Raw genomic sequence first — 22,076 nt, forward strand, 5'->3', positions numbered from 1 at the left:
CAAACTCGTTGCTGTCAAGTCAATTCTGACTTATAGCACACTATAAGACAGAGTAGAACTGCCCTCTAGGGTTTCCAAGGAGCAGCTGGTGGATTCAAACTGCCGAGCTCTTAACCACTGTACCACCAGGGCTCCCATCTAGGATATTAAGTATACAGAGCTCAGGCCTACCCTCAGAGAGCCTGCTTTAATCCATCTGGGGAGGGCCCAGGTGTGGGTCCTCCTTTTGTAAAGACTGAGAACACTGTCCTGAGGCATGTATAACCCAGGCTGACATTTAAAGCTCTGGGGCCCTTCAGGGCTGTTTGCTTTGCCTGGAATGACCTCTCTGTCCACCCCCAGCACCGCTATTGTCCTTCGCCCCAGCTTTTCCTTGCCACGTGGGGTAGTTGTACATGGGGACTCTCTGGGGTCAGCCCTGGTCTGGTTTTCTTGCTCTGGACAGCTGGGGCTATCAACACGACAGGTGGGGGCCGGGGGAAGGATGTGCATAAAGCGGGGCCTGGCCCCCAGCACAAGAGTCAGAGGGCAGAGTCACCTCGTCTCGTGAAGCTGTGTCTATTTCCGCAGCCAGAGACTGGGCTTTGGTCTGGGTGGCAAAGAGGTTCTTTGCTTCATAGAGGCTGAGGCTCAAGATCTGTCCGTTCAAGTCGTCATTTTGATCCCGCAGCTTATGGTTCTCCTATTGGAAGTAGGATGAAGGCAACGTCAATTCCCAGAAGCAACTGGAACCCACTTCTCCGCACCCAGTGTCTCCTGACTCCCACCAGCACCATCCCCCCAGGTGTACGTCATAGCCAGCTCAGGATGCCATAGGTGATGTGGACTTTGCCAGACTCAGGGGAACAGAAGGGCTGGGTCCTCGTCTGGAGACCTGGGCCTGGGAGTTCACGTGGTTTTGAGGAGCTGTGTTTCTGGAGAGAGCAAGGCTCCTGGCTACCCCTTCCTCCCTGGGGGATGGATGAGCCAGAGCAGGGGCCTCTGAGGTCCTCAGGGAAGCACCCACCTAGTGGCTCCTTCTCCACCATTCACCCTTGGTGAGGAAAAGGGAAGCTCTTGGTCTCCAGGAAGGCAGTTCAGCTTGTCTCCCTGGCTCCTCCTGCAGCCTGGGCTCAGGAGTCCTGCTCTGGTGGGAGTTCCTTACCAGGGGTATCCTTACTCTGCCCAGATCCTGCTTACCAGCTCCATGCTCCTGTTTTTGCTTAAAAGCTCCTAACTGCTCACACTGAGTCCCCTCCTGGATGAGGAGAAGGGCTGGGAGTTTCAGGATTGCTGTGGGGGCCCAACCACCCACACCTTTGCCTTGAGGTGGAACAGACTCTGCGGTGCAACTTATACCACAGAATTGCACCCCCCACCCCCTACACCAGTGTCAGGCTGAGTGCAGGACTCCGCCCGATGTCATTCCCTCACTTGGTCACTGGCCCTTCCCAATCCCACTTCCTCCACCCAGTACTGGCCTCCAACGAAGGAAGTTCATTCTACTTGACATGGGATCTTGGGCTCAGGGTCTACTCTGAGGGAACCCAATGCAGCCAGGCACTCATTTGTGGCTGGGCACAATTGCATTCTTGACCCCAAGTGCCAAGGACAGAAGAGTGGTGTCTATTTCTTTTTATAGACACAAAGAAAGATCCTGAGATTTCCATCAGCCATACCCTAGAGGTAAATGTTCCACCTGTAAAATGGGATGACCAAAGCTGACAGTCAGGGTGGCCAGAGGAGCAGACAGGAATGTGGGTGAAGCTGTGGGCTACACTCTTACCCCCTTCACCATGGTTCCCTCACAGGAGCCCACAGGTTGGGACGTAGACAGCCAGGGTGGGCCTCGCCACTGGGTCCCCTTATCCCACTGGACAGAGGCTCCCAGGGCCCACCTGCTTGAGCCGCTTGACCTCATGCTCCAGCTCCACCTCTCGGGCCCTGGCATTGAACTCGCCCAGGCTGGATGATGAACTGCGGCCCCTGCCTGCCCGCTCACAGTCCAGCTTGTACATCTGCAGGTGCTCCAGCTCCTTCCGCAAGTCTTCAATGAGCTGCACGGGAGAGAGGCCAGTTGGCAGGAGCAGGGATGCTGGTAGAAGCCCCAGCGCCCTCTGGCTGAGGACCCACCTCCTGCGTCGCCTCCCGCTCCTTTTGGAACTCGAAGCGGTTCTGCCGCAGCTTGTCCATCATGCGCTTGTACAGGTCCATCTCATCCTTGAGCCGCAGGCTGGTGTCCTCCAGCCGGTCAGACATGCGCTGCCGCTCCTGGAGCCAGGAAGACCCCGATTAGAGGAGGAGAGGCCCTGGGGCCCAAAGCCAGTTCTTAGAGAGGGATTTCCCTGGGGATCTGCACCCCAACGTGGCAAACGGACCATGAGTTCAGCTTCCCTGGACAGAGCCCTCCAACTCACAGCTTAAAATGGCCAGATCCCCTATGATTCTAGAAACACAGCTAGAAAATCCCAGGCCTCTGATGTCCGTCACTGATTCCAGATGGAGCTTGATAAAACAGAAGGTGGCAGCCCATACAGAAGCTAACTTCTTTCTCTCTCTTCTTTAAGGTTATTATTTTCCCCTACCCCCATTATGTAAGAAAACATATTCACTGTAGAAAACTTGGAAAAACAGAAATACAGAAAAACAGCTCATTATTTTGTTGCATCTCTTTCCAGGCCAGCTTCGACACCACACACTCATGGCCCCCGATGCCCAGCACTGCCTCCTGGGGACTGGGCTCACGAGCTGAGTACGAGACACCTGGGCCTACACTCACCTCATCCAACTTCTCAGTTTGTGACTTGAGCCGAGTCACTGTCGTTCTAAGCTCTGTATTTTCTTCCTCTAATTGTTGTACCCTGGGGAAAAGAAAAGGACAAAAATCCCAGGATGGAGATTGGCTTACAACTGGGTGACAAGATGCACCGATCTTCTCCTCAGAGGAGGAAGGAAGACACCAGAAACAAAAGAGGCAGAGAGATAGCGAGAGAAAGACAGAGAAGAAAATACAAATTGTCCCAACTGATAATATAGCCCTGAGGTTCCTGACATCCAAGACAAAATGGTAAAGACGCTAATGGTCATTCTAATTTTTGAAAAAGAAACATTAATTTGTGAATGAGAACACAGTCTTTACAGACACGACACAGGGTAATGGTGTCCTGCAGGATGAAGAGTTTTCCTGCGGCTGTCTGTGATAAGGGTCCTGCTGTTACAACGAGCAGCCTAAAGGCGAAGACCACATTTGCTTTTCATTCTCCACCTGCAGCATCTCGCCACGGCTCCTCCCTGAGCGCTCATCAGCTGCCTTGGACAGCCATAGGCATTGGTTCTGACAGAATGACGCTCCTTGTCAGAGTTCACGAAGGACCGTCCTAACATGCCTTCCTGAGAAGACAGACCTGGGTGCCCAGGTCACTTCAAATGACCTGAGAGAAGGTGCGCAGGGGCACCAGAACAGCACAGGGTCATTTCCGGCCACTGACTGACTTCTGCAGGGCATCCCTCCTTCCTCCCACTTTCACTTCCTCCTTCCTGGAGAGACGGTCCTGGCTGCACTGCCCTCTGGGTTCCCTGGGAGAGGCCCCCAGGCCAGCACCAGGGAGGAATTGAGACCAGCGTCCTACACTCTGCCACTGCGCAGGGGATGGGAGCTGGGGGCACGTGAGGAGCAGAGCACACTGCATGATCCTGGGGGCGGCAGCCTGGAGTTATACACAGAGGGCACAGGCTAGGAGACAGTTCCCAAGGGCGCTGGGTTTCATCCTCTGGCCTATGCTCATATTGACTTCTTCCACCACCCAGTCCCAGCCCCCTGTCAGGCCAGCTAAGCTATGTAGCTGTCAGATGCAGGCAGAGAGCAGTCATGCTAATGAGCTACCAGTCCTCAGAGACAGATGCGAAGTGGTACCTTCTAGAACATGAGTGAGAATTTAGAATGAAGCCCTGGTTGATAAAGTTAACAAAGCTGGTCTCAGGCAAGCCAGCTGCACTGTGTGCCTGATGCAGGGGTGGGGGGGGGGGAGCAGAAAAGCGGGGGGGGATGTCTCCTCACCAAATTGCAGAGAGGCCCAGTACACCATTTCTCCTTGGGCCTGCTTGCCCAAGAACCATGAGGTGCAAGGTGGGAGCCAAACTCGCAGCCATCTGCCTCAGCAGACTGCCCCATCTCTCCACCCCACCTCCCTGGGCTGGGCCAAGCAGGCTCCAGGAGGCTCAGAGAATGGAGCTGGGGGTGCGGGGCGGGGGGGGGGGGGGTTGGGGCGCGGTGCGGGGGAGCTGATGAGTGCCCAGGCGCTTTTTTCTCTGCCAGCGGCCCAGGTGGGCTCCTCGGCCTCAGTCAGCTGTAAACACAGCACTGGGGACATCAGCACAGCTCTCACCTGTGTGCAGTGCTGATGTATACAGCACTCCTTGGGGTAGATGGGGAAGGGATGACAAATGGGGAAACAGAGACCCAGGGACGTCACAAGGTCACGGAACTACCTGGGTAAGCAACCCAGATTCCCGGGTAATGCTCCTGGCCCTGTCTGCCTCAAGGTTCCAATAATGAGGCCACAGCTATACCTGAGACACAGGAGCCCACAGAAACCTGGGGCTAGGGTTTTCCATTCACTCTGACCCCTGGGGCCCAGGCTCCATCTGCCCATGTCCAGGGTCAGGGGAGAACCTGACAGTGGGGGGGCTCCAAGCCTGGACATGGGGCCTAGTCCTGGAATCTGGGCAGGACCATCCTCCCTGTCAGGCCTAGGTGTCCCATCTATAAAATGGGCGTCTGCGCCATGGTGCTGTACCTGGAGTGTGGGAGTGTACCAGAGGGCAGGAGCTCACCGTGTGTTGAGCAGCTCAATCTCGGTGCTCTTCTCTCTTTCCAGCTTGTTGTAGGCCTCGCGGTGGCGCCGTGCCTCCTCCTCCAGGGCCTGCTCGGCCATGGTCTCCTGGTCCTTCACCATCTCCTCCAGCTCGTGTACCCTGAGGACAGCAGCACTGACTCAGGTCCAGGGCAAGTCTGGGTGGCCTGAGTCTTCTCACTCCAACCCACACTGTGGCCATGGGGAGCCCCGGACCCTGAGACCCTGAGTCCTAACACCTCTGCTGTGGGGTGAGGATGTGTTTGCAAGGGCTGTGGGCTGGCAGCTTTGCCAACAAGTGAATTTGGGACACTGAGACATCTAAGGAGAAAGGTGTCAGCCATGCCTGCTACGGAGAGGCAGAGATGGCAGCGCCATCCAGAGGGGAGAGGGGCTGCAGCCGAGAAGGTGGGACTCTCGGTGGCAGGGCAGGGAGGGACAGCAGGCCTCGCCACGGCCTGGGTGAAACTGGCCTCAGGTCTCACCTCTTCTTTTTTCCCTACCCCCTTTCTTTTTTGCTGTTCTTTGCTGGCCAATACCTCTCTGATCAATTATTCAGCTTACTGGACGCCTTGACTCCAAAACTGGGCAGGTCCTGGCTAGCAGTCCCGACATGCCAGGCCCTGTTACACATGATTAAACTGGCAGCCTACATGGTACATCTGCCTGAGGACAATGGCAACAGTGCCCCCAAGAGGCTAACCTTGGGTGTAAAAAAGGGTCCACCTTTGGGTCCGACAAGGTGGAGCAATAGGCCCTGAGCTGGGGTAAGCTTACCAAGTTTCATGCCACCTGGTGAGGGCAGTTAAGCTTTCCATCCATTGCCTCACCAGCCGTCGGCATCAGGGAACGAACGCTATGTTCACTGGGCCTTTCTCCATTGGGAGGAGGGGCAGAGTGATGCCTGGCCCCTTCCCCCCATCCTCTCTCTGCAGAGCTCGTCCCCCCAGTAAGGGAGGTCAGGCTCTTGTCACATGTGACAGTGAGATACAAGAGAGTCATTTCCAACTCCTGCCTCAGGCCAGCCATGGGGCTGCAGCCCTAGCGTCAAGGTCAAGCTCCGACCTGTCTTCCTGTCTCCCAAAGACCTGTCCTCCTGGTCCCTGCATGGGCAGGGCCACATGACCAGGGACAGATGGGTCACAAACCCTCTGAATTGGAAAGGACATGCAAGTTACCTCCTCCAGGGGTCTTAGCTACAGGGCCAGCCCTCCTGTTCCCCAGGCACAGCCGAAGGCCCCAAAGCCAGAGCCCAGCCCTGACCTGTGCACCAGCTGGGTGTTCTCCTGCTTCAGCTTGCTCTTCAGGTCCCCGTTGGTCAGGCTGTCATTCTCCAGCTCCGTCACCTTCTTTTCCAGGAAGCTCACCTGCAGCAGGGGGTAGAGGGTGATGTGGAGACCTCTGAGTGCCCAGGACTGAGAACCTGGAACTGTGGGACTGACAACCAGGACCTCTGAATGAGAATGAAGGGAATGAACAGCCATGTCTGGTGGCGGTGGGGTGGGTGTGCATGTGCCCACCTCATCAGGGCCACCTACCCCCACTGCTGATTAAGTACAAGGGCCTCCCAAGCCCCCAGACAGCAGCCCGGGGCATTCCCCACTGCCCCCAGGCAGCATCATACATGAAGTCCCTCCTGCACCCAGCAGGCCCCACCTTCTCTGTGATGTCGTTGTCACTGGAGTCAATGCTGTCCCGGAACAGGTCCTCGGTGCTGCCGTTACTGCTGCTGAAGTTACTGTTGTGCATGAGCTGCCTGCGGGGTGGGGGAAGAAGGGGCTACCTGGCTGCAGAGGCTCCACAGAGGCTAAGGGTCCAGATCAGGCTACGCACTGGCTGAGTGTACAGTACCCCAGAGGCGGCCAGGAACCCCTCTAAGGAGGCCACCCTCACCCAGCCAGGGAAGGGGAGAGTTGCCTAACCTCTGAACCCGACAGATCATCCAGCTCAGGGGATGGCAAAGGGGCAGCTATGCTCCTTCCTGAGTCCCTGGGAGACACGGCCAATCAATCACAGCACTCTTCCTGCTGCCTCAGAACCTTTTTCAAACTGGTGTTCCGGCTGGTTCCCACCAGGTGATTAGAGCTGGCATGTGAGCCTCTGCCCCCGTCCTCCAGCATGAAAACTGCTCAGTGAGAGCAGCCTGGACCCACAGACCTGATAGAGGGCCTGGCCTCCTTGAGGCAGCCCAGCAAGACTCAATCCCCTCTACCATGCCGGTTCCCGCCACTCCTCTGGGGACTCTGGGGAAGGGAGAAGTGGAGGGAGATCCACCCAGACCATGCAGGGCATAGGTTAGTGCATGGGACTGGAAACAGGCAGATAGTTTGCTAAGGTGATCCTTGTCTGAGAGAAAATCCAGCTGCCTCACCCCCCAATGGCACCCACTTCCCTACTCCCTGACAGGCAGCAACCAAAGGTGTTGGCCAAGAAGCCATCCCACCTCCAGCTCCTGGGCCTGGGCACTTAATGACATCTCCCCAGGCCATGGATGTGGTCCCATGGCCAGTCTGCAGGATGTGACCCACAAAGTGCCTGGCTCCAGGGGAGCACAGTCGCACTCAGATCTCTGCCAGTGGGAGACCCAGTGTCTCTGTTAGCACAGCTGCCAGCTCCCGAACGGAGGGAAGAGGACCAACAGCCTGGGGGTGGCCGTGTCTCTTAGGGCAGCCCTGGGGAGCCTGCCTGAGGTTGAGGCAGCTGAGGGTTTGGAGCTGACAACTGCTGCCGGAAGAGGCAAGAGACTGGGGGCAGGGGGAGCTCGTCCCCCTTTTTCAGAAATGGATGCTCCCCTGGCTGTTGGGCTATGCTGCCTGGGATGGCCTTATGCCCCTCTGTTCATCAGCCACACGCAGGGCACCAGCTGGCTCTGGGCTGCTGGCTTGGAGCCAGGCCACTCTGGCAGAGGAGCACAGTTAAGGGGACAGCTCTCAACACTTCCTCCCCCGAGGGAGCCTTACCGTCCGAAGGCTGTGCTAGAGATCTTTCGGTTGGGGCTAGACAGAGAGAAAGAAAGATAGAGTCATTGAACAGAAGTTCTACCCACTCCACTCCCTTACTCTGCCCTGGCTGCAGGATACCAAAAGCAGGCCGGGCCTTTCCTTCCTGCTAATGGGAATTCACTAATGAGTCTGGCTCTGAGAAGGAACACCTGATTTTCCTTGCCGGCCAGTTCAAGCCAGGTTCTTCAACCCTGAGGATCAAGCTCGTTCTGAGTGCATGCTCACCTGCCAAGACAGAGTGGGGCTGCCTTGCCTGCCGCTTCTCCCTTCGGGGCCACATTGGCCTCCTGCCCCAACGCTGGGCCCTGGAACCTCACCTGTTGGCCTTTAGGTTTTTCAGCCGGGCTTCCAAATCATTCAGCAGGTTTATTTTCTTGCAGCACTGTGAGCAATAAACGTCCAGCAATTCGCTGTTGTACACGTGACGCATTTTCCTAGGTGTCTGCCCCGCACTGATTCATGAGAGAGAAAGAAGTCACCTTCTTAGTTGCTGTCCAGTCTGGTGTAATGCCCCACCCTGCTGAGCACACTTTTAACCTTTACACCTTTACCTGATGCCCCAATACCGCTGAGCCTTGTCTGTGTGTGTGAGAGGGAGCAGAAATACAGCCACAAATCGACCCTTCTCCAATACTCCCTAAGAAGCCGGTGAATTGTGCCCATCTAACAGATAAGGTGACTGAGAGCTAATGTCGGCATAAGTCAGTGTGACTCAGAAGGGTGGGAAGGTATCACAGTAGGTGACCTGGAAAGACCCTTCAACACTGAGGTTTTAGGAAGCAAGTCAACCAAGGTCTCTCAGTCTACAGCCTCCCAGGTTGGTTAATTCTGTTTCTCTCTCAAGATGGAAGAAGGGAGAAGGAGCTCCAGGTCCCCAGTGAGGATGGAAATGCAGCAAACCCAAACCCTCGGAGCAGAACCCCATGGTAGCTCAGCGGGAAGCATGGTCTGCTCAGGACTCTGCCCCCTGGCAAACCCGGGATGAGGCTGGATTGGTTCTGCCACTTTTTCTGAACCCCAAACTCCACCCCAGACCCAGGGGCCACCTGGAAGACACTGAAGACCCCAGGTCCGAGTAGACATTGGTCCTGGTCTCGTCGTCGGGGCAGGGGCTGCTGGGGGCACAGTCCACGTCATCTCCCTCCCCGTAGTCTTCAAACTGCTCCTCGTTGCTGATAAGCGAGGTGGTGGAGTGTGTGGAGAGGTCCGACGTCGTCATGGACGGAGTATGGCCCAGGGACCTGAGGGTCAGAAGGCAGCCCAGGTTAAAAGAGCCGGCTGTCAATAGGGCCCCATTCACAGCTTGTGGCAGGAAGACTGGACCTTCCAGAAGGTCAGTCAAGGTTACGGATTAGGAGCCCGATTAACTGTGTACCTTGTAACATTTTTAGGACTCTATCTTAAGGGACAATCTTACCACAGCAACTGTTTCTGCGTAAGAGATATTCAAAGGAACGCTATCTAGAGTTGCAAGACATTGGTAACCACCTAAAGGTTTAGCTACAGGGTCAAATTAAAGTTACTGAATTATAAATTACCATTATTAAGTTAACCAGTAACCAGTTGCTGCTGAGTTGACTCCAACTCAACACAACCGCAGGTGTGCTGGAGTAGAACTGTGCTCCATGGGATTTCCAATGGCTGACTCTTCAGAAGTAGATTACCAGCCCTTTCTTCTGAGATGCCTCTTGGTGGACTTGAACTTCCAACCTTTTGGTTAGCAACTGAGTGCATTAACTATTTGTACCACCCAGGGACCCCATTATTAAGTTACAGAATATCAAAAGTTGTTGAAAGGTTTGTACGGAATATTGGCAATAATGTATTTTTATGCAAATAACGTGCGCCTTCTGTGTTTGTTTGCCAGCCATGCCCTCTCCCCCACCACGAGGCACTGTCACAAGTGCTGCCATGCCAATCCTCATCCACATATTGCTATAAAAAAATTAGCATCAAGCACTTATGAAAATACCTAACCGGGGGTACAGGGGAGGACACAGCCTGCAAACAAAGAAAACAACAACAACAACAACAACCAAATGCATTGCTGTCAAGTTGATTCCCACCTCTAGCGACCCTACAGGACACAGCAGAACTGCCCCATAAAGTTTCCAAGGAGTGCCTAGTGGATTCAAACTGCCGACCTTTTGGTTAGCAGCTGTAGCACTTAACCACCATGCCACCAGGGTTTCCTCAAACAAAGCCACATGTTATTTGTGTAAAAATACAGTGATATAAGTAAAAAGCTGAATATAAAATTTTAAATGCAGTCAGATTGAGTATGTAAAAGGTCATCATAGAAAAAGTAGGAAATAAAAATATTAAAATGGTAACAGGGTTTGTGTTTGGGTGGTGGGACTCTGAGTACAGTGAGTTATTCCTCTCCCTTTCTTCTCACTGTTACATTTTCCAAGTTTCCTTTAACAGGCGTGTACTCCTACAATGAAATCAAGTTTATATTAAGGAGCCATGTTAGGCGAGAAGCTTCTCCCACTTTATACAGAGGGTTTGTGGCCCAAAGCAGCCTAATCCTAATGTACACAAGTCAGAGACTCCTAGAGTGTAGGGTCCCTTGTGGGTGATCCATAGTGTCCCCCTATAGTAGTATCAGGGGCCTGGTTGCACCCTGTCTACAACCTAAGAACAAAGAGAAGTACAACCCATCACCTGCCAAAATAGACTTTCCCTTTGGTCATTATACTGTAATTTCTGTGTATTATGAGTCATAAATTAGGGTTTTCCCAAACTCACTGAGCCTCCACACTAAAAATAGGAAAGGTGAAATAGTGAAAGAAGTGTGTAAATGGTTAAGATGGGTGATTCTCAAACTGTGCCCCTGAGGAAGCCCAGTTTCTGTCTAAGGATCACAGTGTTAACAGTTGCATGCTCAAGTCTCCCCAGCACCCCAACCATATCTTATTCATTTGGTTCCTCAGCATTTTAGGTTGAATTAATCATACTCCTCAATTCTTTCTCCTACAAATTTTACTAAAGCACTCTTGGTACCCACTACTGGCCTGACTTCCGGTGACTGGTCCCAGAGAAAGAGAACTTCCCCACTGGGAAAGATCAAGTGACAAATGCTTAGCCAAAAGGACAACAGGTCTGCTGTCCATGACAGTTCATCCTTGGGTTGGTTAGTCACAGAAATGGCTGATGAACCTTCTCAGTCGATAAAGAACTCCAAAATGCCCCACTGAGAACATCATGACTCCCAGCCACTAGAGTCTGAGAAGCCCTGCACTGAAAAACATGTACTAGGTTGAGCCATATGAAATTGAATTTTTATGTCTGTAAAAATTATTTAAAATTGGCGATTTCATATGGTTCAACCAACAGCGAAATCTCTTCTCCTTCTCCAAATCTCTGTGGGTTGTAGGTAACTATCACTTTCCACTGATGGGTGAGTCACCACTCCTACCGCCATGGTGTCCTCAGCCATGATGGCTGCTGCCTCTATCACCCCATAAGCACAGTATCCCTCCAGAGATTTAGTGGGGGCTGCTATGGAATGGACTCCCTTCTGCTGACACTCAACTACAAGATGACATTAGCCCACTGAACGATGTCACTAAAAATATTTTTAAATAGTATTTCCTATTTGGAGAGTACTTGATCAATATAGAAAATATGGAATATATAGCAGAGTAATGTGAGGTAATTAAAATTACTGATAGCCCCACCATCCAGAAATAACTGCTTACATTTTCTGGAATAATTCCTTCTATGAGGCATTTCCCAGTATATAAAGCTAAACCTAAACCCGCTGCTGTCGAGTCAGTTCCAACTCACAGTGACCCTGAAGGACAGAGTAGAACTGCCTCATAGGGTTTCCAAGGAGCAGCTAGTGGATTCAAACCGCTGATCTTTTGGTTAGCAGCTGAGCTCTTCACCACTGCATCACCAGGGCTCCTCCCAGTATACAGGTATGTTTTTAATGAAACTAATACTATAACTCTTCGACATCTTTGTAATCTGTCTTTTTTGCTTTCTTTAACCTAATTGAGATCATTTATCCCATGTCATTAAATAATCAATTAAAACTTGACTTTGCACAGCTGCCTAAAATTTCAGAACTATCCCTATTAAGCATTTAGGTGGCTTGGAATGTTCTGCTATTTAAAACATCCATGAAACTAACGCCCACAGTGCAAACCTCGAGCAGGTCTCACATTTACTTCCTGGAGATGCATTCTGAGGGCTGCATTTCTGGGCCCAGAGGCCACCCTGCTGGGCTTTGGAGCCTTTTAACTCACTTGTCCTCTGGCAGAAACAGGCCTCCGAGCCCCCCGTCCTTCTCCTCAGCTGGACTTCCAACCGACCCCTCCAGGCTCTGGGTGCTCTCCATGGGGCTGTCCATGTCCGACTCCTGCGGGCCCTCCGGTGGGGCCAGCGTCATAGCCTCCTCCTCATCCTCAGGAAAGAAGCCAGGCTCCCCGGAGATGAGCTCGCCATCAGCAAAGGGGGGGCCTGGGACCTCACTGCCCTGGGAAGCACAGAGGGGGACAGCATGAGCAAGGCCAGCTCCCTGGGGCTCAGTGTTCTTCATCATACACAAGGGTGTCAGCAGGGGCTGGGTGGAAGGAGGCCCAGACCTGGAGACCAAGTGTCAGAATGCCTGGCAATGTGTCTCAGGGGGCCTTTCACATGGGGCAACACATGAGACTCCAGTGAGAGTTGAAAGACCTAGGGATGGCCATCTTTGGGGGCAGCCAGGCCAGCCACATCATTGGGGCGCGCAGTCAGGACGTCCGTACCTCCATCACAAAAACTGCACAAGAAGCCAAATGACTCCAAGAAAGTTTCTTAGTGATCTGAGAGTTAAGGACACAGCCACGTTGAATGGCTTTTAAGAATAATGACCCTGACCTAGTAGAGTCTCATGCAGCATGATATAGGGAATTCTCTACCTTCCTTGACTCCGAGCACATCAGGTAACCCATCCGAACTTTGGTTTTCTCCTTTGTAAATCGGGAGTAGTGATGGAATTTTACAGGAGCATTGTGTCCATTAAATAAGACATTTCATGTAAATATCCGGCACACAGTGGGACCTCAATAAAGAAATCATGACCACAAGACGCTGATGCCAGCCTGGGAGGGTACAGTCTGCCTTGGGCACTGATTCAACCATCCCGAGGAGCAAGAACACCAGGTCTTTAACTTCTGAACTTGGAGCTAGACTTGGCCTTGCTGGGTCTCCAGTGCCTAGCACACTGCCTGGTACAACGTTAGTGCCTGATACACACTTACCGGAACGTTTTGCTAAAATCATCTTATGGCAAAAGAGCTCTAGCTTTATTTTAGTCTGAAGGGCAGATCTTTGCAAACCATCTCTGGGGCCAATTTGCTTCTACGGATGGGGTACCTCCCAGATGGCACTAATTCTATCTGCTTCCCCCCACAAGATGTCAACCTATTCCCAAGGTTCCTTGGTGTGCTCCCCGGGTAGGGCTCGCAGGGCCTCCATCAAAGGTGCTTCCCTGTTACCCTTAAGACATTGAGAAGGATAACAGGAACAAAGGCTCGGCAAAAAAGGATTAGGGATATCCCAGGAAGCTGGTAATCAAATGGGTGTAGGTAGCAGGCTTTGATGTGCTTACCCGATGTGTGTGACAGCCCTTCTGGGAATCTACCCCACCGAGACATCCCTGGGCTAAGAATAGATGGTGACTGATGAGCTTGGCTCTGCCTGTGCCAAGATATCAGCTTAGCAGCTGATGGACCAGTAAAATTGGCATCAGACAGCCAGACACCTCTGAGTGTGGAGGGACTGAAGGCCAAGGGGCTGTGTAATTAAGATCACCCATAGTGTTTACAGAGCCCTTTTCGACAAGATGTCACTAAACCAGTTCCTCATGGCTCTCAACCCTCAGATCTTGTGCCCTAACCAAGCTCTTCACTTGTAAGCCTGAAGTCACATCCTGATAGAAAAGGAAACCAACATTTATGGAGCAGATACCAAGTTCTGGAGACTGAGCTGAGACTTAACGAGATCTTATTTATGTTTCATGGCAACTCTTCAGGATTGCTACTGTTAGCCCTATTTTATTAATGGGGAAATCGAGGCTCAGAAAGCTGAAGCAGTTTCCAGAAGTCCTCCAGCCAGTAGGCAAGGACCTTGCCTGCCTTCAGTCGCCACATTCTTGGTTCTGTCTCTATCACTGATGCCACATTTCATGGATTGTCAAAACTCACAGGGGCAACGAGGACGGTGGACTTTATAGGGACGTATTACGAAGTCCAGGCATTGCACCTACTGTAGCAATTTCCACATCCTGTCCACTTCCCACCCCCACAGGAAACTCTGTGTTAGTGCATGCGATACCAAGAGGAAACAAGGCTGGAGGGAGATACCCTCTGAGGAGAAACAGGGCCCAAGGAGGCAGCACCACACATGGTCTACTCCTTCACCCGCACACCTTTCACCTTCCCAGCTACAAAGGGAGGGGAAAATTAACACCTGCTAGGAGTGCCAGCTTTGTGGCTTTCATGAGGACTCCACCATCTTGAAAGTGGGCATTTCTTTTGGTCTTTGTCACAGCCCTATGAGCTGGCTTTCCTGTCCTCCTTTTTGTAGTTGACATGACTTGCCTTGGACCATGTTGGAGTCAGTGGTGGGGGTGGGACTGAAATCTGGAGGACTGTGTGTCCCTGAAGCCCGCGCTCTGCGCAGCACCATGTAGCTGAGGTCCTGCAAAGGCTATGCCGACCTCACTTCCCAGAGAACAGGCACAATACCAAACACAGACTGGCACTCCTGCTCCTCAGGTGACTGGCTTGGCTTTTGGCCAATTCATGTTTGGCTAACCGGACACCAAGACACAGAAGCACGTTTCTGCTGGGCACTCTGCCCCGCCCCCCCCGAGACACCCAACTCACCGGGTACAGGTGGGAGCTTGCTGGTTGCCCCCACCCACCTTCTACTGTAGCACACCGTGCTCCTGGCAGCTGGCCCAAGCCCCTGAGCTGAGGTGGAGAAACTGGTCTCAAATGGCTTGTCTCAGTCACAGGGAGGGTGGTAGGAGGGGTCAGACATCCCCAAAGTACCCCCTCCACACACACACACACACCCACCCACACCCACACCCATATACACACACACACACACACACACAAACTCCTAAGCCCTTCCTCAGACAGATTTTTAGTGTCTTACTGAGTGGAGTCCACTTCTGCCTGGTTCCTCACATTTTACAAAGTGTCCTCTGTCTGTCTCTGTTACACGCACGTGCGCGCACACACACACCCCCCTCATCCCTCCCTCACAAAAGCCCTGTGAGAGCCCCATGGAATACAAGGCAAAGATTAATTAATGCGTCATTGCCTCCGTCTGACACACTGCGAAGATGAGGCTCAGAGCAGGAGAGTAGATGCTCCAGGACTCCCTCCCTGGTGAGGGCCCTGTTCAGACCTGAAGCCAGGCTCCTGACGCCAAGTCCCAGCCCCTCGGCACCCACTAAACACACACAGACACACAGATACACTTTTAAAATGAGTTGCTCCCTATAGTAATGCCTTTTCATTCAACCCACGATTACTTGCCTGAGGCAAGTAGAAACGTCAAAACCACCTCTATATTTCCCTAAATTCAAGTAGTATAAGGACAGCTATAAGAAAAGTAACCATACATATTGGTTTGCCCAGGACAGTACAGGTTTGTGCCTGTCCCAGGGATCCATCTGGTTTGGCATTTGTCCTAGACAAAGTGGCCGTGGTCACCCTAGCTATTCCCAAGGGCCTACTCCCCAGCCCCACCTCTCACTCCCTGGGCCCCTCTGGGGAAGGGCCTGTATAGCACTAGCTCCATTCCCACTGGGGTCAGGAGCGGGGGTACTGCTGCTGGTGGGCACCCTGCTCCATTCCCAAACACCCCAGGGAAGGAGACAGGGCAGGGGCAGCCCCTTGGAGGAGCTGGATGGTGACCTCTCATCTGCTCTTTGAGCTGGCCAGCTCCTACTCACTGCCTGGGAGAACTTCCAGCCACACTAAAAACCCATCTGACTCAACTTTCTCTTTTTTGTTTTTTGAATAAAGGTGCAGAGAGAAAGGGAGAACATGTTGATAATAAAAATACTGACCTCACAGAGTTTATTCCTAAGAGGCCCCCAGACACGCTTGCTCCTGACAGCACGCGCCTTCCCAAGCAAGGCTGTGGGTTACCCTCCAGCCAGGTGCCTGGGCCAGTCTAGGCCCTGCATGAAGTGCCCGTCTGTATGATTTCAAGAAGAGGCTGCCTTGCTCAGCGTGGGGGAGATCTTTGGGGAATGTGGAGGACCTAAAGATTGATCCACCTTGGTGGCGGGGAGGCAAACTCTACTGCTGCTTCAGATTCCAGCCAAGTTTTAGAGAAAGATTCCCAGCAGTGGAATCTTGCCCTGGGGGAGTCGGGTCCTTCAAACAAGAGCTGGCTGAGCGGGGAGGCTGAGGGGATAGGATGGGACAGGGCACACGTCATCGGGGTTCTGACGCCCTGAGAGCTGCTCCCTCGCCCCAGGCCGCACAGCATCCACACCGTCTGCCTTCACAGCCACACTCTCCTTCCCAGGATGGGAGAGACACCCCAGTCCCTGGGGCCTGCTCTGGAGGGGGTGGCAGGGTTAGAGGCGTGGAGAGAATGGGCCTCCTGAGAGCACCATGTTTCCAAAAAACCCAGGTGTCCATGAGCGGAATCTGGCCCAGGGCGGCTCCCAAGATCCCTGCCTCTGTTCCCGAGTGCCATGAGAAAGCGGTCCACAAACGGCAATCTAGTCACCAATAGTGACTCCTACCACCCAGGATACATCCAGGCCTGGAGCTTGGCACAGCCTCCTTGGGGTTTTTGCAGAAAATTGTGTCTGGTCTTTCAGTGCCTTTAGGGACACAGGGCTCTTGGGACCCATAACCAGCCCTGGGCACAGACCTCCCTATTCCCCCAGATCACTGCGGGCAGGCCACTGTGGTCAACTCAGGCTAAAAGGCACTGCACCTAGACCACTCCCAGGGTCACCTCCTTTCCCCTTTCCCCACCATGCCCTCCTCCCGTCACCTACTGAGGGGTCCCAGGAGTGAAGGGGGATAAGGCAGCCACAATGTTTCCCGTGCCAGTACCAGGAGAACCTTGTGAGGGTAACTAAGGGCCCTGGAGCCTGGCAGACTGAGGTTCAGTGCCAGATGGCCATGCCACTCGCAAGCCCTGTGACCTAGGGTAAGTGCCTACCTCTCTGAGCCCTGACTCCTCATCTATAGAGCAGGGACAATCACCTCTACCTCAGAGGACTGCTCTTAGGGTCACATATGGTCATTTACACAAGCACCAGAGGGTCAGCAGCAGTGGGGGCATTAAATCCTGACTCAGCCTCATGGGGGCTGTGTGCTACAGGGGCTGCGCTGTTCCTTCAACCCGTGGGGTCCCCACTGGTCAGCCAGCAAGGTCCTCAACAGACAAGAGGACAGGAGCGATGCCCTCCTCAAAGAGGCTGGGCCTGGGGAATTACCTGGGGCCAGGGTTTTCTGCAGATTCCTGAGACTCACAGCTGGGGAAATAGGCCCCAGCCAGCCCCTCTGGCAGGGCCAGGTCTGTGCCACCAGTGTCCACCTCCACGTCCCCACCTCCACCCTGTCTCTGGCTGAGGCTGGATGGAGCTGGCTACGGCTGGAAGTGGGAGCCTAGAGGCACACAGCCTGTCCCTGGGGGCCTCTCCAGTCTCAAGAGCCTCATCACCCGTCAGTAGGTCCCACAGTCACTCCTTCCTCTGTAGGAAGTTGGCAAGGGCTGAATTCAACACAGCTGGAAAGGCCAAGATATCAAAACACGTGGGGGAGCCATTCAGCCACAGAGTGGCTGACAATGCTCCACTGTCTGAACTCTCTAGAGGGGATATGACAGACCCAGGCACTACGACTTCATTTGGGCCTCACCCTCACCCACCTCAAAGTCACACACACCATTACTCTGCATTTTCCTGACAGCTAATGTACAAAGGGCATTGATTCTGGGTGACAGAACTTCTACAATTGCCCAGGAGAGGGAAGACCCGAAATGGGTAACCATGGGGATTTCTATGTCTGAACCCCTCAATGGTTAGCGTCATTGGAAGCACACGTGCTATCGACTGAATTGTGCCCCACCTCCACCACCCCAGAAAGGTATGTGGAAGTCCTAACCCCTGTACCTGTGAACATGACCTTGTTTGGAAACATGGGTTTTGTTATTTAAATGAGGTCACACCAGAGTAAAGCTAAATCACTTCTGAGTGGTGTCTTATGAAAAGGGCAGAACAGACACGGGCACACAAGGGGGAAGACAGAAGCCATGTGACAATGGAACCAGATGCATTTAACAAGCCCAGGAACACCAAGGATCGCTGGCAGCCACTAAAGCTGAAGAGACAAAGAAGGTTCTTCCCCACAGGGTTCAAGCCATGAATTTGGGCTGTTAGCCTCCAGAGCTGGGAGAAAATAAATTTCTGCTCTTCGAAGCCACCCACTTGTGGTATTTTTTGTTATAGCAATGCTAGGTAACTAAGACAACACGTTAGGTGATCGTCCAGTACTCGTTAAACCAAACTGTGCGGCCGTATGAGCAGCTGGGTAGAGCCCAACCACAGGAGGCCTGAGGCCTGGGTTCTAATTCTGGCTTGGCTATTCGCTAGCTGTATGACCTTAGATAAGTTATTTAATTCTGAGCCTCATCTAAAAACAGGGATGAAAATACCTACCTGGGAGCACTGCCTGGGAGAGTCTGGAACAAAGCCTCACACCTTGCACGTGCTGAAAACACGTCAAAGGTTAGAGGGAGACAGGCTGGTGTTTAGGGGCAGGCTCTGGAGGTGGACTAACCAGGCTCAAATCCTGGCCCACTATGTCCTAGTTCTGTGACCTTAGGTAGTTTATTGGACCTCTCAGTGCCTCAGTTCCCCCAACTATAAAATGAAGTTATCTGTTACTGGGATTAAATGAGTTGGCTCTGTTCTAATCACTTTGCAGTCTTAACCCAAAAAAACTCTCTACTTTGCAGTCTTAGCACACTCAAAGTGCTCAATAATTCTAAGCTGTTTTTGTCATCACTGTGTTGAGGGAGGACAACCAGAGTGTCCCCTGCAGTCAGCCCCTGAAACCCTTTCCCTCGGACCCCCAGCGGCACACTGGGCTGGAGGTAGGCTGGGCTCAGTTTCTGGAAGCCAGACTTTTGCCGAGTCCCGTAACCGGCTCTTCAAACACCGGGTGCCTCTTTCCTCCCCACCAGGGTCCTCTTCTGCCCACTCTCTTGGAAGGTCTCTCTGCACTTTAATTACACCCTTTAATAAGTGTTAAGATGAGATGCTGCCTAGGGAAAGGAGTCCAGGAGGCTCTGAAGCTCCGGCTCACCCACCCCCAGCCCTGGCAATGGCCCCGCTCCCCAGGCAGTAATTCAGAGCCAAGGAACAGCTCTGTGGGGACAAGGCTAGGTAAAAATAGCCTGGGCGGGCACACCCCAGCTTCCCTCATGGCAAGGCATCAGCAACCACACGTGGAACACCACTGCAGGGAAGACGGTGTGGAGGGGAGTGGACACAAACCAAGCCTCGTGTGAGGGCGAAGCTTAGCCTGCTGCCTGAGCTGGGCTGAGCAGTCTTGGGCGGGGGTGGGGGGGGGGGGGAAACAGGCGGGTGATGAAGACCCAGTCAGCCCAGGAAGAGAAAAGGGCCCCAGTCAGGGTCTCACTGCATCTTTCTCAAGGACAGCAGAAGATTCAGCTTGGGGAGATAGCTCTTGGGTATTAACACCCCCAGGCCCACAAGAAGAGGATGGGGTTAACCGAGCTGGGACCCCCCATACCAACCGTGGCTCCTCACGTGAAGATGCCAGCAGCAGAGATCAGTAAGCAATCCAGGCTGTAACCTTCTTCTGTTTGTTGGCTGCCAACCCTGGCTCTGAAATCTGACCCTGCTCTGCAGGCAGTAGCAGCAGCGCTCTTTAGGGCTAATGAGCCACTGGTTCAACAGAGTTACCCAGGTGCCACCCAGGGAGGTTGGTGCCTCAGCTTTGTCTCCTGAACAAGAATACCCTCAGCGCAGATGGAAGGCTTTGGCTCCCCCCCAAGCCCCTCCACACACAAACACAAGGGCAAGCATGGGAGCACCGGAACACCAAGCCACCAGGGTTTATCCCTGTCTCAGCCAGCGCTGGGGACTGACTTTATACTGCAGATCACAGCTCTACAGCCCTGAGCTTTCTGCTCTGTCAGGGGAGGCCTGGATCAGGAAGACAGGACAGATCATCCCATTCCCACCCCCAGGGGCAGATCAGAGCCCCTTTCCAACTGCTCGCCACCCCTGGAGGTACCCAAGACAGCTTTCAGGCTCTCTCCTGCCAGCCAGTGGCTCCAAGATGCACAGGGAGGGACTCAGTAATCGCTCAAGACCACCCTCAACGTGACTCAGGGCTCCTGCCCCAGGAGCCTCTAGGAGCGGATCTCAGCAAAGATGCCCAACTACTGCCCTCTACGTTCACCATAAGGTGGTCTTGCAGATCCCAGAAGGGGAGCAATAGCGGCAATTGTTTCTCTGCGTGCTCATTACCCTCATGTAGGAAAGAATATGATAAGAGCTTTAATCCTCACTTCGGTCCCCAGAGGGAGGAACTAATTCACCCCCATTTTACAGATGGGAGACCAAGGCTCTCAGGCAGACTTGGTGCAGTCCTGGAGCTGGTGCCCACCGGCTCCAGAACCTCAGGCTGGTACTGAACCAAAGAGAAAAACAAAACGATGCATGTGTTTTTCAAGTACTCCATGCCATTTACAGTAAGCCAGAAACAGTGGAATAAGGAGTTCTGCTACTAAACACACCATCACACAGAAGTGGTTGTTTTAATCACAACTCTTGAGTTGTCTCTCCCCCCATGTTACACCCCCCCTAAACACACATACTGCTGATAAAAGTTGTCATAAGCAGTACAAGGGGGAAAGGGGCATGATGTACCTCCCAAAATAACTTAGAAATGAGTTTACCCCGAGAGCTAAATGAAAATCAACGCCTAATGGAACAGAGGTGAGCAAATTTCCTGAAGGGTGACAGAGAGGGACCGAAAGTTACGAAGGGATCTAAAGACAGAGCCTGTCCTCTGTAAGGGGTTGGGAGTGAATGGCTTTCTGGGAAGCGACAATAAGAGAAGGTCTGAAGTAGACCCTGGCAGCATCCACCAGGCACTGGCCAGAGGTGACGTGTCCAGCTGACCAGTATGACCTGCCTGCCCCAAAGGCTGCAGGGCCTTGCCCAGCTGGCACCAGAGCCTGAGGTCCTTTACTGTCCATCCAAACCTCTAACCAGCTCCTCTGTTTCCAAGTTCACCCACCACCCTTCTGATGAGAACACGCTTCTCAGGAACCTGCCAAAGACGGGGAGGGAAGGGCTGCCCAAGCTCCCTGCCTGAACACTATCTCACTGTAAACAAATCAGTCTGCATTTTGGGTCTGCATGTCCATCCAGAGGTGCTCTGTGGGCACGAGTGGCACCTGAGTCCCAGGGATGTGGGAAGTGCCAAGTGGATCTGGTCTCCATCCTGTTAGATTGCAAGCCAGACCCTGGACCATAGTGCGTCCCTGTTGGAAACACCCCTTGTGGCTGGGCTGTCCACCTGCCCCAAGACACTGTGACCTTGCTATCCCTTCATGCCATTTCCCTTCCAATAACATGTTCGAGCACGTCAAAAAGCAGCAGTTAAAAAAAAGAAATGTAAACTAAAAATCTAATAGAGGAGGAAAAACAAAATAAGAAATACTTGAGTAATCCCATAGAATACAGAAAAAGGAAAAAAGGATCAAAGATCAGCTGGGACCAATGAAAAACAAATAGCAAGGTGGTAGACTTAAACTCAAGCACATCAATAATACATTAAACAAAAATGGACTAAACAATCCTATTAAGAGACAAACACTGTTAGACCAGATTTAAAAAACAAAACAAACAAAAAAAAACAGCTCCAATCATATGCCATTTGTAAGAGAGATAATTTTAACATAAGGACAGTGATAGGTTGAAAATACAAGGATGAAAAAAGATACATCATGCAAACACTAGCCAAGAGAAAGCTGGCAGGGTTAATTAACATCAAAGTAGAATTTAAGGCAAGAGATGGAGGAACATTTTTAGGCATCAATTTCTCAAGATGATATTCCTAAATGTTTATGCAAGGAGCCCTGGTGGCACAGTGGTTAAGCACTTGGCTGCTAACAGAAAGGTCAGTGGTTTGAGCCCACCAGCCGCACCTGGGGAGATGTG

The 22,076-nt window shown here is 52.6% G+C and overlaps 1 protein-coding gene across 4 annotated transcripts in view; it reads right to left on the reverse strand.

The window, feature by feature from the left end:
* Positions 1–22,076, reverse strand: part of RAB11FIP4 (RAB11 family interacting protein 4) — a 119,809-nt gene that overhangs the window by 8,216 nt on the left and 89,517 nt on the right. For 3 of the 4 annotated variants that reach the window (XM_064271433.1, XM_023553450.2, XM_023553449.2), the window contains 11 exons: positions 12,091–12,320; positions 8,881–9,075; positions 8,152–8,286; positions 7,793–7,828; positions 6,489–6,588; positions 6,096–6,199; positions 4,813–4,953; positions 2,759–2,840; positions 2,113–2,250; positions 1,878–2,036; positions 539–682 (listed from right to left, as the gene is read on the reverse strand). In XM_064271433.1, coding sequence (XP_064127503.1) covers positions 539–682; positions 1,878–2,036; positions 2,113–2,250; positions 2,759–2,840; positions 4,813–4,953; positions 6,096–6,199; positions 6,489–6,588; positions 7,793–7,828; positions 8,152–8,286; positions 8,881–9,075; positions 12,091–12,320 — 1,464 coding nt within the window. The remainder of the gene's footprint in view (positions 1–538; positions 683–1,877; positions 2,037–2,112; positions 2,251–2,758; positions 2,841–4,812; positions 4,954–6,095; positions 6,200–6,488; positions 6,589–7,792; positions 7,829–8,151; positions 8,287–8,880; positions 9,076–12,090; positions 12,321–22,076) is intronic. The other variant, XM_023553451.2, reaches the window with a different exon arrangement.

This window comes from Loxodonta africana, chromosome 18, assembly GCF_030014295.1.
Source record: "Loxodonta africana isolate mLoxAfr1 chromosome 18, mLoxAfr1.hap2, whole genome shotgun sequence".
Lineage (NCBI taxonomy): Eukaryota > Metazoa > Chordata > Mammalia > Proboscidea > Elephantidae > Loxodonta > Loxodonta africana.